The 17193-nt window shown below is 29.4% G+C and overlaps 2 protein-coding genes and 1 long non-coding RNA gene across 7 annotated transcripts; 2 read left to right on the top strand and 1 right to left on the bottom strand.

Moving 5' to 3' along the window:
* Positions 1–3789: 3789 nt before the first annotated feature.
* LOC138338316 (uncharacterized) lies at positions 3790–4381 on the top strand. The gene is made up of 3 exons (XR_011211761.1): positions 3790–3835; positions 3920–4069; positions 4170–4381. It is a non-coding gene; the product is annotated as an uncharacterized lncRNA (long non-coding RNA).
* Positions 4382–6376: 1995 nt separating this feature from the next.
* LOC101266458 (probable calcium-binding protein CML22) lies at positions 6377–12007 on the top strand. Of its 5 annotated transcripts, none has more exons than XM_026032702.2 (5): positions 6377–6650; positions 7488–7727; positions 7835–8031; positions 8318–8492; positions 8586–12007. In XM_026032702.2, the coding sequence occupies exons 1-5, from the start codon at positions 6644–6646 to the stop codon at positions 8717–8719; spliced, it is 753 nt and encodes a 250-aa protein (XP_025888487.1). In that variant the 5' UTR covers positions 6377–6643; the 3' UTR covers positions 8720–12007. The 5 variants fall into 5 exon arrangements, with proteins under 5 accessions (XP_025888487.1, XP_004247862.1, XP_069145191.1 ...); XM_004247814.5 differs by having other exon boundaries at positions 6389–6650; positions 7829–8031; XM_069289090.1 differs by lacking the exon at positions 6377–6650 and adding an exon at positions 6702–7039 and having other exon boundaries at positions 7829–8031.
* On the bottom strand, positions 8920–11917 carry LOC104649408 (receptor like protein kinase S.2). The gene has a single exon (XM_010328536.4). The coding sequence runs from the start codon at positions 11915–11917 to the stop codon at positions 9095–9097; it is 2823 nt and encodes a 940-aa protein (XP_010326838.2). The 3' UTR covers positions 8920–9094.
* Positions 12008–17193: the final 5186 nt, after the last annotated feature.

The following is a 17193-nucleotide window of genomic DNA, read 5'->3' as shown; positions in this document are numbered from 1 at the left end:
GAAGAATTTCCAAACTACTAAAAGACCAAAACACCCCACCAATAACACTAATCCCAACACTACACTCCAATGACTTTGGATAGAGTGTAACTCCATTAACAACTTTTTCTATTCTTTTACTAACCTCATTTGTTTTCTTTATCCATTTATTCCTCTCTACGTAATGCACCACGTAAAACGACGTATAAATCAATATAACTTTATAGTCATCGTCACCAGAATCGTAACACAATCCACAACCACGTAGGGTCATCCCTTTCGAATATGGACATACAAAAATACGATATTCATTCGTATAAGAATTCCATAAAACGTATTCGTTATCATCGATACATGTCTTTATTAGTACCAAACTATCACACGAGCCCACCATGTTAGGGTTTTGAAATCTCTTTAGAGGGAGCTTTTGTTTTCCCATTACAATTTGGGGACTTTTCGAATCTCTAAACTCGAATAAACCATCATTCGTTTGAACCAATAAGAACTTTGTGGTACTCGATGCTTTGGATTGATCAACGTGAATTTTCCTGAATTCTTTGTCGGATATTATAGTATTCCATAACTTAGAAACACATCGAAAGCGTAACAAAGATTTAACTGAAAGCCTAACGATAATCGAAAATAGGATATCATAGGCTTCCATGACATTTTTTATTTGTGAGGAAAAAAAAGGTTAGTATTAGGTTTGATTTTATGTAAATTATAAATGAAGAAACGTATACGTGTTTTATTTCAATGTAAAAAAGAAAAGGAAAAGGTTTTGTGTTGGTTTGTATTTAGTGCTCCAAAAGGGGGGAAAAAAATAATAATCTAAGGTAAATTAGTTAATGCAAAAAAGGAAATTATTATTGTGATATAAAATTTTGGTAAATAATAAAAAAAGTATCTTTTTCTAAAATAATTCTAATACAGAGTTTTAATTTTCGTTGTGGTGTGATTTTCCCTTTTATTGATATTTTTTTTCCTCACAATTATAAATTCCATTTTTACATTAATTAACCTATAAGAATTTTATTCCTTTAGGAGTACTAATTGCACTAACGTAACCTACACGATGTTTTTTTTTTACATTAAAGTAAATTACGTTTCTTTATTTATAATTTACATAAAAACGAACCTAATACAAACCCTTTTTTTCTCTCACAAAAAAAAAAACACAATGGAAGCTTATGATACTCTTTTTCTCATTTTTATTAGACTTTCAGTTAAATCTTTATTACGATTTCAATCTATTTCTAATTTATAAAATATTATAATCGATTTATTATGATTTCAATCTGTTTCTAATTCATAAAATGCTATAATATCCGACAAAGAATTCAAAAGAATCACATTGATCAGTCCAAAACATCGAGTCTCAAATAGTTCTTATCGGTTCAAAGAAAAGATGGTGTATTTGATTTTCGAGTTTCTAATTAATTCATACGTTCTATTAAAAGAAAAATGACAAAAATCTGTTTATTAAGTTCACTTGTTAGCTTTATCCCCTATCAATTTTTAAAAATACTTAAAATCTCTTACTTTTAAGTTATATGAGGCGGATACAAAAATGTAATAAAAAATGAGGTGGATACAAAAATGTTATAAAAAATGAGACGGATACAAAAATGTAAAAATGAGGCGGATACAAAAATGTGACAAAAAATAAGGCAGATACAAAAATGTGATAAAAAATGAGGCAGAGTACAAAAATGTAAAAATGAGAGTGGATACAAAAATTTTATTGTATTCAGCCCTATTATGTATCCATATTTTTGTATATTTTTGAGAGATTTTGGTCAGTAGAAACTTATAAGGGATAAATGGGTTAAATCCCTAAAAATATGTTATTTATGTTATTTGCCCAAAAAATATTGAATTCCAAAAAATACTGATTTATGGCTTAAATAAATTAATTATAAGTGGAAAACAATTTGAGGAAAAATATATAACTAAATTAATTAATGATTATTATTAGTGATAAAAACATTTTAGCACTCTTTCTAAATATCCTTAAAAGAATTTCATCATTTTTAATGCAGTTTGATTAATCGCGAAAGTATTCGTTTGAACGAGTAAAAACTACTTGGGACTTGACGATTTAGATTTCAATGTAATTTTTTCTGAATTCCTTATCAAATATTATAGTATTTTATGATTTATAAACAACTTAAACGTATAACAAAGATTTAACTGAAAACCTAATGATGATGAAAAATAGGATTATCATAAGCTTCCATGATAATTATTTTTTTTTGAGGACAAAATGGTTTGTATTAGTTTTTTTTTTAAAATGTAAATTATAAATAATGAAATGTGTTTTACTTCAATGTAAAAAAAAAAAAAGGAAAAGAATCGTGTAAGGCTGTTCTTAGTACTTCTAAAGGAAAACAAATTCGTATAGGTTAATTAATTAATATAAAGAAGGAAATTATTATTGTGAGTGAAAAAATATCGATTCTTGACTCAAATAATATAAGTCGAAAACAATTTGATGAAAAATATGAAACTAAATGTATAAGAAAAGCTTTTAAAAATATTTATTCGGAATATACGGACATGATCCTAAATAGAAAGTTCTTGAAATCGTGGATTAGGTTAAAATGTTAGCAGGTAACTGTTGTTGTCTCTCTTTATGTACGAGAGAAGGGGCTAGCTTCATCCTTTCCTCTTCTCACTATTATTACTAGAATTATTTAGTAATTACGTAGTTTCTTATTATCTTACGTGTAATATTATTTATTTTTTTGAACTGAACTTTTAGATTATTATGCTTTTTGGGACCATAATAATTTTTTGAAAATTATTTTTCTATCCCACAAAGATAAAAATACGATCTGCCTAACATTCTAAATTCAATTCATATGTGTGGCTACCAGCTGAGATGTCCAGCGGATTCCTGGGCCTTGACGAATGGCCGGCCACCTTTTACGTTAGAAGAGCAAAAGGCCCAGGACATAGCAGGATGAACCAGTTATTATCATATAAACTAACAAAACCTTTTAGTGAAATACGATTAATATATATTGAAAAATGAGAAGTTCAGATTAATGGATTTACATATGATAATTAAGATATGATTCTATACTCTATAATTGTATAATGCAACCCATCCAACAAGTATTATAAGTTGGACTTCAAAAGTTTTATGTTGATTATAAGAAACTCCTAATTATATATCTTTTGATATGTTTTTAAGTCTATATGGTTTATTTTTATTCCTAATTATATATCTTTGGATATTAAAATTATTTCCTGACATTTACTAATAATGTGAATAAATACACTTTCAATTTTGCAGAATTTGGTTTAACTTTATTTATACTATCTAATTAATACTCTTTCGACTTTTAATTTACATGATACTTTTTTATTTTAATCTTTAATCATGCTTATTTTATTTTTCATTATGCGTCCTTTAAAAAAAATATTAATTAACAGATATAATTGACCATTTCACTCTTATTTCTATCTTAAAATATAATTTATTCTTTAATATTTAGTCTCTTTTCATATCATAATCAAAGTGTTTATAATTTTGAAGAACAATTAAGTTTGAACATTTTATTTACTCTTAATGACATTTTTTTCATCATTAATCAAAAAAAATATTCATTTCATTTTTAAATTCTCTATTAGTCAAACACTTCATTAAATTGAAGTATATCATAAAATATTTTTTGGCACAAGAGGACAACATAACCATAAATTGTTATAATATTTTAAATCATTTCATTTATTATTTTTTCCCTTTTCATCTCCTATATAAACTGATATAATATTTCTCATTTTCTTCAATAAAACATAACAAAAAAAAATGTCAGGAAATAATTTTAATATCCAAGTTCAATCTCAGGTTCATTATTTCACTCTTTCTAATATAATTTTTTAAAATTTTCTTTTTTATATTCCTAATCTTAATTTTTTTTTATATATATAGGATGGATCAATTACGATTTTAAGCGTATCGTCTGATATGCTTATGAAGAGGGTCTTCCTAATATATTGTAGGGAAAAACTAATAGACTGGAAAATAGTTCGATTTGTCTTGAATGGAAAACGTATTTCACCAGCAAAGACTGTTGATGAAGTAAGACCTTAATTTGTATATAACTTAATCGAATTTATCGTTTAATTTAAAATTATATAATTTTTTTTAATTTTGTTTCTGTGTTTCTGTTTTTACGAAGCTTGGATTAAAAGATGGTGATAAGATCGATGCTATGTTCTAGGAGGAGGATTTACAAACTAAATATGAAAGAAAGAACAACATATCACACATGAATATGTTGCACTTTTTTTTTATTTAGTATTTTAATTTCGAAGCTATGTACTTTTGTTTTATTACTAAAGACAACTTGAATATCATGTGTCCAAGTTGATCATGCAAACATAATCTTAAATTTTGTATGTGAATTTAAGATGGTTAATAAAATCGTCTTTTTCTCTATTTTAGATATCAATTTTTTAACTAGGGGATGCATGATTTTATTTTTACGTAATTATAATAAGAAAAACGATTAAATATATTTTTAAACTAGTTAAAATGAATCAATTATATTTTATGTTACGTGTTTGGCTAAAAAATGTTGACCAACTAATAAAAAAATTATTTTATACATTGAACTGTTATTTTCTTTTTTTTAATCTTAGTTAATCGATATAATGAATATATTGATAATTCTTTTACTAATATCTTGAATAAAATCTTATGTTAAGATTATGTGATCTTAACTTAAATTATGTGATAATAATGTCTTTTCTTTATTGGGGGCCTCAATTTATTATTTTTGATATTGGATGTATAATTGCATTTTTGCTTTATTATAAAATAGTAAAGTTTAAAGGAAAAAAGTATAAAATATTTTTCTTTTTTAAAAAAAAAGAAGAAAGCAAACCTGAATTAAATTACTTCATACTGTGTTATTCAGGGCGAAGTTATGTGAATGTAGATCTGAATCCTCTTAGTCAGAAAATTATAATACATATACATGGTTAAAATATATTAAATCTCTATTATTTTTTTTTAAATATTTACTTCTTCATATTTTAAGTTTTTTTTTGTGAAAATTTTGATGGCACTATTGTGTGTGGTAAGTATTTTGCGAATGACAGTAATTCTTATGAGTGGTCTATGTAAAAGATTTATTTTTTTTTCTTATGAGCTTCGTTTACTTGATTGAAGAATATAAATATATAAGGAAAAAGTGAAAGAGATGATGTATCCTCATTGCTCCTTGCAACATCATCGTTTCCAGTGACGTCTTTTGTTGATGAAATCATTTTCCATTGTTGACAGTGAAACAAAGATACAGAAGTTGGTATAGAGCAAAGTAAAAGTGTAGGGGGATTTCTTGGTCATTTGTATTGTTGATTTATTTTTTTGTACTTCATCCTTTATAATACATATGATTTCATATTTAATATATCTAGTTGATTTTGTTTCTTAAACTAATGTATAATGCCTTCGTTGATTTTCAATGTAACTCGTTGTTTAATCGATGTACTGATACATGTATTAGATATGTACCAAATGTTATAACGTTTAGTCAATGCACTGATACATGTAGTATATATGTATCACATGTTTTTCATGTAGTATGAATTTTCTGAAAACTGATATCATGTATCAGTAAGGTATTAGTTGTTTAGTTGATGTACTGATACATGTTTTGAAAATTGTTATAATGTATCATTCACTAAGTTTAATAATTGTGTCATCAACTGTGCTTGATGATACATATAGAATCAGTGTGTATAGTGTTTTGTCGATGTACTGATACATGTATTAGATATGTACCACATGTTATAATGTTTAGTCAATGCACTGATACATGTAGTAGATATGTATCAACAACGATAGAAAATGAAATTGAATCTCCAACAACGATTCCGTCGATTTTGTAACTTTCATACTGCAATTCTTTCACCCAAATTCCGGAATGTCTCATCAAAATTGAAGTATTCATCTTGAAAAATCCACAGTAACAACAATAAAATTACTGTAGTTCGAAATTTAACAGATTGTTCATAAAAAATGTATTCAAACTAGATGATATAATCTTTGATTTTTAAAATTTGAAATTAATATCCAATTACGTGCTGAATTTATGCTGATTAATGATCTGTTACCGTAAAATAAGTTGTTTTAGTAACAACATTAAATTTACCGTTTTTTCTCCATTTTTTTCTCAACAGTTTAAACTTACCATGTATCATTTACCATGTATCACTAGAGTCTAAAGTATCACGGCACAACAAATTTAAGGGATTTTTTGTAAATACTAAATTTGTCGGGACAGAGTGTAATTATTGAATTACACTATGGGATTCCTTAAATTTTTACAAATATATATATATATATATATATATATATATTTTTAAAATAATCACTTCAGACGGTGACCGTTTAGTCTAGGAGAAATTTAAACATAATTATAGCAGTATGTTTTTTACACTAGAAAATGCATCAATGGAGACTTGTAGTCAAAGGCAATGATGGAATTTTTCTGGTAGTGGAAGACATTGTCTTAAATGGAATTTTTCAAGAATCATATTTTTCCTCATTGCCCTCCTCTCTACTTCACCCCTTTTTACACTCTACCTATACATATAAAATCATTCTTGTTTCTTGTTAGAATTTTATTTTTGGACGCGGATTAAGATGGAAGGTTAGTAGATATGAGAATGTTATTTCGCTTTTTATCTTTTCATACTGGTAGTCGTAGTATTTCTCTCGTAGTTTCTTGCCCTTAGATTTGTCATGCCCTTTTTACAATAATGCTTTGTCTTTTCATTTATGTTATTTCCTTTTCTGACTTGCTTTGATGTGTTTTTTCTTGAGTCAAGGGTTTATTGAAAATTAAACATGTATCTACCTTAGTGGCGTAGTCACGTACTATCAAGGGTGTTCAATTCGTCGGAAAAAAATTAGCACATATACAAGTAAAATGATATACGAAATGATTAAATAAGGACACCCTTACCATAACAACTTGCTATTTCTGCACACCCTTTAAGAAATTTTTGGCTCTACCGCTTGTCTACCTCCTAAGGTAAGGTAAGGTTTATGTATATTCTATCATTCTCAGACTCTACTTTGTGAGATTATATTACGCAGGTATGTTTGTTGTATATTTTGTGTAATTTTGCTAATGTGGTTGGGATTGAGTGGAAAAATTGATTCAGAATAGTATGTTTTGATGTTGATTCTTTTAAGATTTTGTAGTTCATCTAATATGTGAATCTATCTGTGTATTTGGTTGGATTCAGTTAATTTCGAGACAATGAGATCTCTTGCTCATTTACGATTTGAACCATTTTTCAGATCTAACTCAATCAGAAAAGTTAGTTCATTAGGCTAGGAGTATCCAAAACCATAATGTCTGTCATGTTTTGTACTAACAGCAACATATCAATGTTTGGGATATAGAAACGGAAACAGAATTTTTTGATTGTTTGTGATCGTATCTATTGTTAACTATGAGTTCTATATTTGTTTTTTTAAGGCTCAGCTCAGCCATGTCTCGTACTCAAGTTATTATCAAACAAGATTGGAAGCTTACTGTGTTTTTGGAATTCACCGAAGAAGTACAGGAGATTGGATACTAAGCTTGAAATGAAAATGGTGGAGCTCAAGAGAAGTTCATCAGGGGAAAGCAAATTCAGGTCAATCAATGGCATAATCTTGAAATTTCCTCATTTTAAAGAGGGGTTGAAGGAGATAAAAGACGTGTTTGAACAGTTCGGTTAGTAGCTTCTGTATATGCAGGGATTTGGGTTTTTTGTTACGTTTTTACTTGATCAATGGATTTATATGTTTTCTGTGTTTGGTTCTTTTTTTCCTAAGATGAAGATTCGAATGGGACTATTGACCGTGATGAACTAAAGAAATGTGTAAAGAAGCTGCATTTTCATGCTAAAGATGAGGAGGTTAATGATCTTTTCGACTCTTGTGATGTGGATGAAAACGAAGGGATTCAATTCAATGAGTTCATTGTTCTTCTGTGTCTTCTTTATCTATTGATAGATTCATCGTCCTCCTCTGGCAATGTACGTAAATGCTGTCCTGTTCGTTGTTCTTCTCTCGTGTAGTTTTACTATAAGTAGTCGTAGTATTGCTCCTGTAGTTTCTTGTTTTGCTGCAGTTTTTGTTCTGTTACTATCTCTTGTTTTTGTCATTAGCTGTTGTTTCTTGCTTTGGACTGTTGAAAGGTCTATCGGAAACAGCCTCTCTACCTTTAAGGTAGGGGTAAGATCTGTGAACACTCTACCCTCCCCCGACTGTTGTTGTTGATGATGTGAAGTTATATATTCATTAGGATCACGTTTATTTCAGACCACGAAGATCGGTTCACCAGAGCTAGAAGCAACATTCAACACAATAGTTGAGGCATTCTTGTTTCTTGACAAAAATGGTGATGGGAAACTGCACAAGAAAGATGTCCTCAAGGCATTAAACGATGAATGTCCTTGTGAGAAATCCCCTTCTCATGTCACTCGTACTCGATTTAGTACTGTCTTTTCACCTTCTCAAATTGTCTTGAATTCATACTAACTAGCTGTGTTAACTTCTCACATGACGATGATCTGGTTGAAAATTGCAGGAGAAATGGACTGGAACAGGAGCGGTAAGGTCAGTTTCAGGCAGTTTCTGTTCGCGTTTCTTGATTGGGTTGGTATAGACACAGACGATGAGAAAGGGAGACTACGTGCAACAACCACACCTCAACCAAACTAGTGGATTCGTCTGTATGAATCCTCACTAACCATGTCACCCCGTTAAATGAAGAAAGGTTAGACTAGTATTCGTACATATAAAGTAGTTCTCTCTTTGTATACGTTCAAGTTCGGTTATTGTTGCATTTCTGAACATCTGCTCTGAATAAGCTTTCATGTTTAAGGTATATTCTTCTATTGTATCGAAAAAAAACTCATCAATTTCATAAAAAATCGCATATCTGATGCTATCAAAGTTGCCCACACTAAATTACACAAATGTTCTGCTGAAGAAACATAGTCATACCATGAATACATAGAAGAACAAACACATTGAGATATAAAGCTTCATTTTCATTTCTATCTACATGTAACTACTTCACATCTTACGCGATGATCATTGTATACCAAGAGCTTGGATTCTCCTTACGAGGGACAAAGCAGAAGCATTTCTTGTTCTCCATTCTTCCGGGCTCTCCTTCTTTCGTCCATTTTCCATTAACCATTGATCATGTCCATCGAGAATGTTCACTATCTGCCTCATGCTCGGTCTTGATTCAGGATCGTATCTAGTGCAAGCCATTCCTAATTTGACTAGCCTGATCAGTTCCCTGGTGTTGAAGTTTCCATTCAACCTCCAATCTGCAAGTTGTTCGTATGGCCTTTTTTGCACCTCGAATTCATGAACTCGATTAACCAACAAAGCCTCAGGCCGGCGGAAATCTACTGCCATCTGACCACTAACTATCTCAAGCAGAACTACACCAAAGCTATAAACATCAGCCATTGTTGTTGCATCACCAGAATCCATATGCTCCGGTGACATGTATCCAAAGATCCCCCTGACTGATTTGTTTTTATCAACCACAACATGATGGCTATGCTCATTTCGAGTCAAGAATTCAGCAAGAGCAAAGCAACCAAGCCTTGGGTTCATATCTGGATCAAGAATGATGGCAGATGATGTGATGCATCTGTGTATCACCTGTTCATCCCATTCCTCATGTAGATAGCGAATCGCAGAGGCAAGTGATTTGACAATGTTATACCGATGACGCCATCTAAGAGTACTGGAGGCATTGTCCCTATGATGATTCTGATGGAAAAGGAGGTGACTTAAAAGGCTACTCTGAGAGTAATCATAAATGACAAGCATTTCACCTTGCTCGGTGCACCATCCGCGGAGTTGCACCAGGTTTCTGTGGCGTAATCGTCCTAAGTTCTGAAGTTCATTCGAGAACCTCACTCTTAAAGCTGGACAAGTTTTCATTCCTAGCCTTTTCACTAAGACATGCTGGTTGTTTTCAAGAAAACCATGGTAAGCAGTACCAAAGTCAATCTCAGCAACTCTTCTTGAATCCGAAAAATTGTTCGTGGCAGCAATGATCTCTTTGAATGTGATCTCCCTAGCAGTTTCAACCATCAGGAAATTACTCGATTGACGCCTACTGCTGCAATTTCCAGACTCATTATTGCTGCTGGTGCTTCCACTTTCAGCACTTAGATACATGGTATCTCCTGTGGCTGTGATGAACATTGTTGAGTTGAAACCAGGCGTCGTGCTCGTGCTGGTTGTGGCAGTGGACCTAGAGGTGATTGTGTTGCTAGTTGTACTATTGCTTGGTGATGACAAAGATATATAAAGAGGATGGGACTTAAAACAAGGAAGATCAGGTAATTTACCATAAATATGACCAGATAGTGCTTCCACAACCCATTTCATATTAGGCCTTGATTGAGGTTCATGAAGTGTACAAAGAAGGCCAATATGTATTAGCCTCTCCATATCATTAAGCTTGTAAGAACCATCAACAAGTCTGCTGTCACCAGCTTGTAAAGCCATTTTTTCATCAGAAAGTCTCCTGATCCAATCAAGAAGTATGATTTGATCATCCGGGGACGCGAGATCAACAGCGCGCCTTCCTGAAACAATCTCCAGTACAACAATCCCAAAGCTAAACACATCAGATTTTGCAGTGGCACAACCTTTTTTCTGAAAACTTTCAGGAGGTAAGTACCCTATAGTTCCACCAATTCTTGTTGTCTCAGCCAGCCTAAACTGCTGATTCTTCATAGAAGGTGTCCTGGGTTGGTACTCGAGTTCATGTTCCAACCACCTAGCTAAACCAAAATCGCCTAGCCGGGCGTTGAAATTGGAATCAAGCATCACATTGCTTGTCTTAACATCTCTATGAATGATCTGAGTCTCCAATTGTTCATGGAGATAAAACAAGGCAGCTGACAAGCCATTAACTATATTCTTTCGACGTTCCCAATCAAGAACAGGGGACCCTGCATTGTCCTGTTTACGGAACAAAATCCGATCAAGGCTACTGTTAGGCATATAATCATACACAAGGAACAACTGATCATCATGAAAACACCATCCCCTTAGCCTCACAAGATTCCGATGGCGGAGATGAGCAACTGCCACTAACTCAGCAGCAAATGTTTTCTCAAATTTCTCCCCTTTTTCAGCTAAACATTTCACAGCTACAACTGTTCCATCACTAGGTAAAACAGCTCTAAAAACTTTCCCAAATCCACCACTTCCTAAAACTTCATCATCACTAAATCCATTAGACCCTATAAACAGCTCAGAATAGCTAAAAATCCTTGGATTATGATGATGATTATAATCACCACCACCTTTCTCACCTAGCTGCATACCCTCAGTATCATGAAAAACACCAGAAAATTGTTTCTCCCCAATTTCTTGATGACAACAAGTTACCCATTTGGAATCAAGTAGTTTTGAAAAAGATTCATGAATAAAATCAAGAACTTGACCCCCACAACCCCTTTTGGATAAAGACTCATTTTTTTTCTTTGGTTTCTGTTGTACAACTTGTTTTTCACCATCAACAACTTGTCCCCCATAACCCCTTTTGAAAAAAGACTCATTTTTTACCTTTGGAACTTGCTTCTCACAATCAAGAACTTCACCTCCACTACCCTTTTTTGAAAAAGACTCATTTTTTCCCTTTGAAAATTGTTTTTCACCATCAAAAACTTGACCCCCACAACCCCTTTTAGCAAAAGACTCATTTTTTATCTTTGGAACCAGCTTTTCACCATCAAAAACTTGACCCCCACACCCCCTTTTAGATAAAGATTCAATCTTTTTCTTTTGATTGTGTGATTCTACTTGTTCATTTTCATGATCAATCTCATCAAGATCATCAGCAGGCAAAACAAAACACAAACGTTTAAGCTCCATGGTTAAAGGATATCATGAATAGGATAAAGTATACTAACATTTAGTTGGGGAAATGAGAGAGTAGTTGTTGTAATGAAAGAAGAATTCAATGCAAAAAAAAGGAGAGGTTTATATGGTTTTATTCAAACAAAATTAGGTTGCAAGGTTTGAAATGTGATACACATGAATTGGCCAACAACAAAAAAACCCAAAAAATCCAACCATTTTTCTTTTGTCTTTTTGTGTATAAAAATGACAAATTTTGTTTTCTGGAAAGATGTTACACATTCAATTTCGTCAGCATATGTTCACACTTTTGGTTATGATGATTGATTCTTTCACATTAAAACCGGATTTAAGCTGTCGACGAGAGTTTAACTTGTATATACTGATTGACGTCATAAAGTTTGATGTGTATCTAGTGATGATAGTCGATATACGATAATGAGTAGCAAGATAAACTTATGTGCAAAGACAATATAAAATGAGTGTAAAGAATGAGTATAACTAAGTATCGAGTTTATTTTTTATGTACTGACGTTATACAGTTTGACATTTATGTCGCGACGATATAAATAATGAGGGTAAACGAAAGTAAGTTTAATGAATATTTCATCCGTCCACTTTTAATTATTATGATTTTTCTTTTTAGAGTCGAAAGATAAGAACTTTGAGTAATATATTTTATGATATATTTTTTATTATGTTGATGTATAAAAAGTTATAATTTTATGATACTTTTTATATAGTTTTTGAATATTAATTTTTTTTATTTATAATATTTAATTAATGTAATCTAATTAACTTTAAATATTAATTAAAATGACTATTAAAAAATATAACATGACAATAAAAAATATCTAACATAAAACTTTAAAATATCAAATTAATTTGGTATGGAACTAAAAGATGATATCAAAGTCAAAGAGAGATCTTTGTTTTCCTCTAAATGATAAGTTTGTTTGATCATAATCCACAATAGAAAGCAGCAATATTTATTTGAAAAAATTAAAATTCATTTTCCATAACAAAAATATGAAAATATTTTAGAACCCAAAGTGGAAGAAAATATGTTGAAAAAAATAAAAACAATAAAGGGTACACGGTTTCTTTGAAATACATGGTATTAAAAGTTTTGACTCCTTGACTTATTCAATATTAATGGTCTAAGTAGTTCTATATTCTAATTTAATTATTGACTTAACATGTCGATAACTTCTTAAAATTTTAAAAGTATTATTTCATTCCTTCCTTGTTGGAGATCCATGAATTTTCAAATGTCTCCAATTATTTTTCTGAATATCATAAAAGTTACAAAATGAAATACTATTTTCTATCGTAATAAATATAATCTCTTCATTACGATAATAATAGAATCCTTCAGGTGGACAATATATTAATTTCGTTATATCTTCCACGTCTCTCCGTTGCGAAGGAATGTGAATGTAAGCTTTTATATGAAAATTTGTGAAAAAATCAAAAATATCTTTAATTTTTCTCCATGATTTGTCGATGCTGTAATTTCGTACATGGCCATATGAATAATCAACTTGCATTAGAACTTTGTACCTCTTCTCCACTGGTTCATAACCTAATGAATAGTGATTTGTAGGCTCAACTAAGCGAGAATACTTTGTCTGATAGGGAAGTACTACTATTTTTGTTATTGTACTGGGATTGAAAATTCTAACGGGCTCCATACCGGACCTTCAAATGCAGTATGAACCATTAACGCACGGTCCATTGTTGTATCGATTGTGACAATCAAATTTCCATCTACATATATTTCCATTTTCATTTAGATCTACGGCATATAAATTTTCAGTTTTCCACATAAGAAATTTCGTTCCACCTTCGCGAATCATAGAGTGTAGGTGATGGACATGAATAAAATTTGAATCCAACACAAGGGCATCAAAAAATTTGTTAACACACCTAAAACGCATCAATGAAAAATTTCAACAATTATTTCCTGGTAAAAAGAGGTTGAAGAATGAGTGAGTCAATTGAAAGTCTTTGCAAGCTTTTATAAGTGGTAAAAATTTTCTTATTAAATGTCTTATTTGACTATCTACTTACCTTAAATGCATGAGATTAGATTTATATTGTTGATTTGACTCAAAAAAAAATTCTTTTTTACTTTGATTTAATATGAAATTTAATAAAGTAAATAAGATTTTTAAATTATATATATGGTCATAAATTAAAGATATGTATAATGTATCAAAAACATGATCTTAATTAACATGTCCAGTGATAAGTTAAAATAAAAAATCACTTGTCGAAAAAAAGAAAAAAGACATTATTTATGAAAAATATTAAACGTGGCAAAAAAAAGATCACTTGCCAAATAAGAAAAAAAATTTCTTTATGAAACGGACTAAAAAGAATTATAAGATAAACTTATTAATATAAAATAAAATAAAAAATACTTAAAATTTATATATTCAAAAACTATAAGAATTAATTTTTTTACTATAAGGGCAAAGGAGTAAATTTTCTTCTCATTTCAAACACTATAGACAAGTAATGTTATTGTTAAGTTAATTTTCTAAACTGTCATTTATATTTTATAAATTGTTTATTAGAATTGCCTTTTTGATTTTTTACACTATAAAATCGCTCAATTATTATTTTTTTCCTAAAAAATACTCTATTAAACAACAAAAGTTTTCTTCTCTTCTCTTCTACCTCATATGTCACATTAAACACTATATTCAATTCAAATTTAAAATTCTTATTTTAAAAGGAAAAAAATAGAAAATATTATCCTCATAGAAGAATATTCTTATTAATTTAATTAAAAAAAAATAAAGGCATAACATTCTTTTCAACTTTACAAAATTGTCTATGCTTGAAGTGAATATCGATTTTCATATTTACCAACTTGAATTTTTTACCATCATCAAAATTTTATATATTTCTTTCTAATGATTCATAATCCAGTAAATAGTAATTTACAGGGTTATTTGAATGTGGAAATTTTTTTCGAGAAAAAAGTCATATTTTATTTCTTATATTGGGATTGAAAATCCTAACAGACTCCTAATATTCGAGTGATGTTTTTTTTTTTCTATTTAGAGACTCTTGAGTCTTGACTCGAATATTTTATTTCGTGATTATCTTCTTTTTTTTTTATATTCAATTAAAAAAAATCATAATTACATAATTTGAACATGACATTTCAATCTTTTTGAAATTTGGAGGTACAACTTGGTTAATTAAGTCTAATAGAAGAATTCTAGATATTGCTTTTAAATCAAATCTTCCATTCAAATTGATTATGAAGAATTTTATAAAGTATTACATTTTTTAATTGATTTTTCAAATTATTAAAAATCAATTAGTATTATTATTTTTGTGTATTTTATTGGTTTACAAAAAGTCAATGGAGTTGGCCTTCTATAGGAGATTGACAAAAATCAATGGCGAAAGTGAAGGAAGTGTTAATTTCCAATTTTGAAAAATAAATAAATAGGTCACACAACAAATAAGAAATTAAAGGTTAACTTTTTTATAAAACGGTGAAATGCGTAGAGATTGAAAAAATATCAAATAACATTAATAATACTTTATCGAGAGACAAATCATACTATTATTTTTTTAACCTATATAGTGAGTTGCGTGGACAAAAGTTGAAGAATGATGAGATTATATATGATTGGAATCATAGTACCTAAAAGGAGATTAATGATCATAGAATTACGTATTGTCAATGAATGTGAGATATCTTTTCGCCGTTTCATTTTATACGTCACCTTTTTACTTTATACTTACTTTTAAGAAATGATGTAATTTTACCATTCTACCCTTATTTAATATTTTCTTAAATCAACTTTATTAATAAAGTACAAGATTAATTAACTCTTCTATCAAGGATACAATAAGCAAAATATGATATTATAAAATGACAAGTATTGCGGTACAACTATTTATAGAGAGAGATGACACATAAAATGAAACGGAGGGAGTACTTTTTTATATTGACATAATATATAAATAGGAATTTAGTCTTAGTTGACAATTAAATATTTTAATTTCGAAAATGCACAATAAAATATTTCAACTTTTTTTATTGTATTTGGCGATACTTGTCGTTAACGTGACACATACATTTTAAATGTTTTTGTGTATTTGAATGATCATATTACTCTCTCCGTTTCAAAAAGAATGACTCTATTTCCTTTTCAGTATGTTTAAAAAAGAATGACCCCTTTCCTTTTTTGGCAACACTTTAACTTTAACTTTTCATGTGGAACGTTTAAGACCACAAGATTAAAGGACATTATCGTACGTTTGACATAACTTTATTTAAAACTACAAGGTAAAACAAAATTCTTAAATTTCGTTCCAAATCAAATTAGGTCATTTTTTTAAAATGAAGAAAATATTAATTAAAGTGTATAATTGATAGAATAAAAATAAATTAAAATACCACACTATAATAAATATAAGTATTTACGAGAAAAACTAAAATAATATTAATGAAAAGAAAATGTTAGGTTAAAAGTCGGTTGCCAACTATTAGTTCACACAAGTCACGAAACAGTTTCCACATTTGTTTTTTTTTCTAAATTTTTGACTTTTTTTATCAATCACAAAGTAAACAAAATAATAAAACAAAAAATTTAAAAATTCCCTTTTCATAGTTTTTACTTTTTTTTAATTACAATTTCGATTACAACATATTTTACGTCCATTTAAAATTTGAGAGAAGACTGTATCCTAATAGACTACTTATTATTTTCTTACTTAAGTTTATAAGTTGGTACACATAATTTATATGTATTTTATTTGTTTATGTATTTGACAAATAAATTAGATGTTTATAATAAGTCTAAATTAATTAAAAGATATATGAGAGAGTTCGTTTAGATTAATTGATTAGAAAATGATAATTATAAATTAATTTAATCAGCTTATAAAGTTAAATAGATACACGATATTTACAATTATAATAATGACACTCAAGTAAATCTAAAATCTACTATATAAATTTTTACAATTAAATATAACATTAAAAAAGTATTTATTTTTTTTTATATAAAAATCTTTAACAAGATTTAAAAGACTCATTACGAACAAGACTAAAATTTAATCTTTCATGTATTTGGTATAAGTCTATATAAATAATATTTTTCTTTCATTATGGTATGTTTGAAATCTTCTATGTTAAAGTACTCTCCATATGTTAGAGTCAATCGAATCTAATAATTTTGATCATGAATTTTAGATGAAGATACGTATTATAAAGTTTAATCATTATAGGAATAATGTTGTTTTCAAGTGTTATTTTC

Source organism: Solanum lycopersicum, chromosome 9 (genome assembly GCF_036512215.1).
Source record: "Solanum lycopersicum chromosome 9, SLM_r2.1".
Lineage (NCBI taxonomy): Eukaryota > Viridiplantae > Streptophyta > Magnoliopsida > Solanales > Solanaceae > Solanum > Solanum lycopersicum.
The sequence above is the reverse complement of the archived record's forward strand: the minus strand, read 5'-3'. Positions and strand labels throughout refer to the sequence as shown.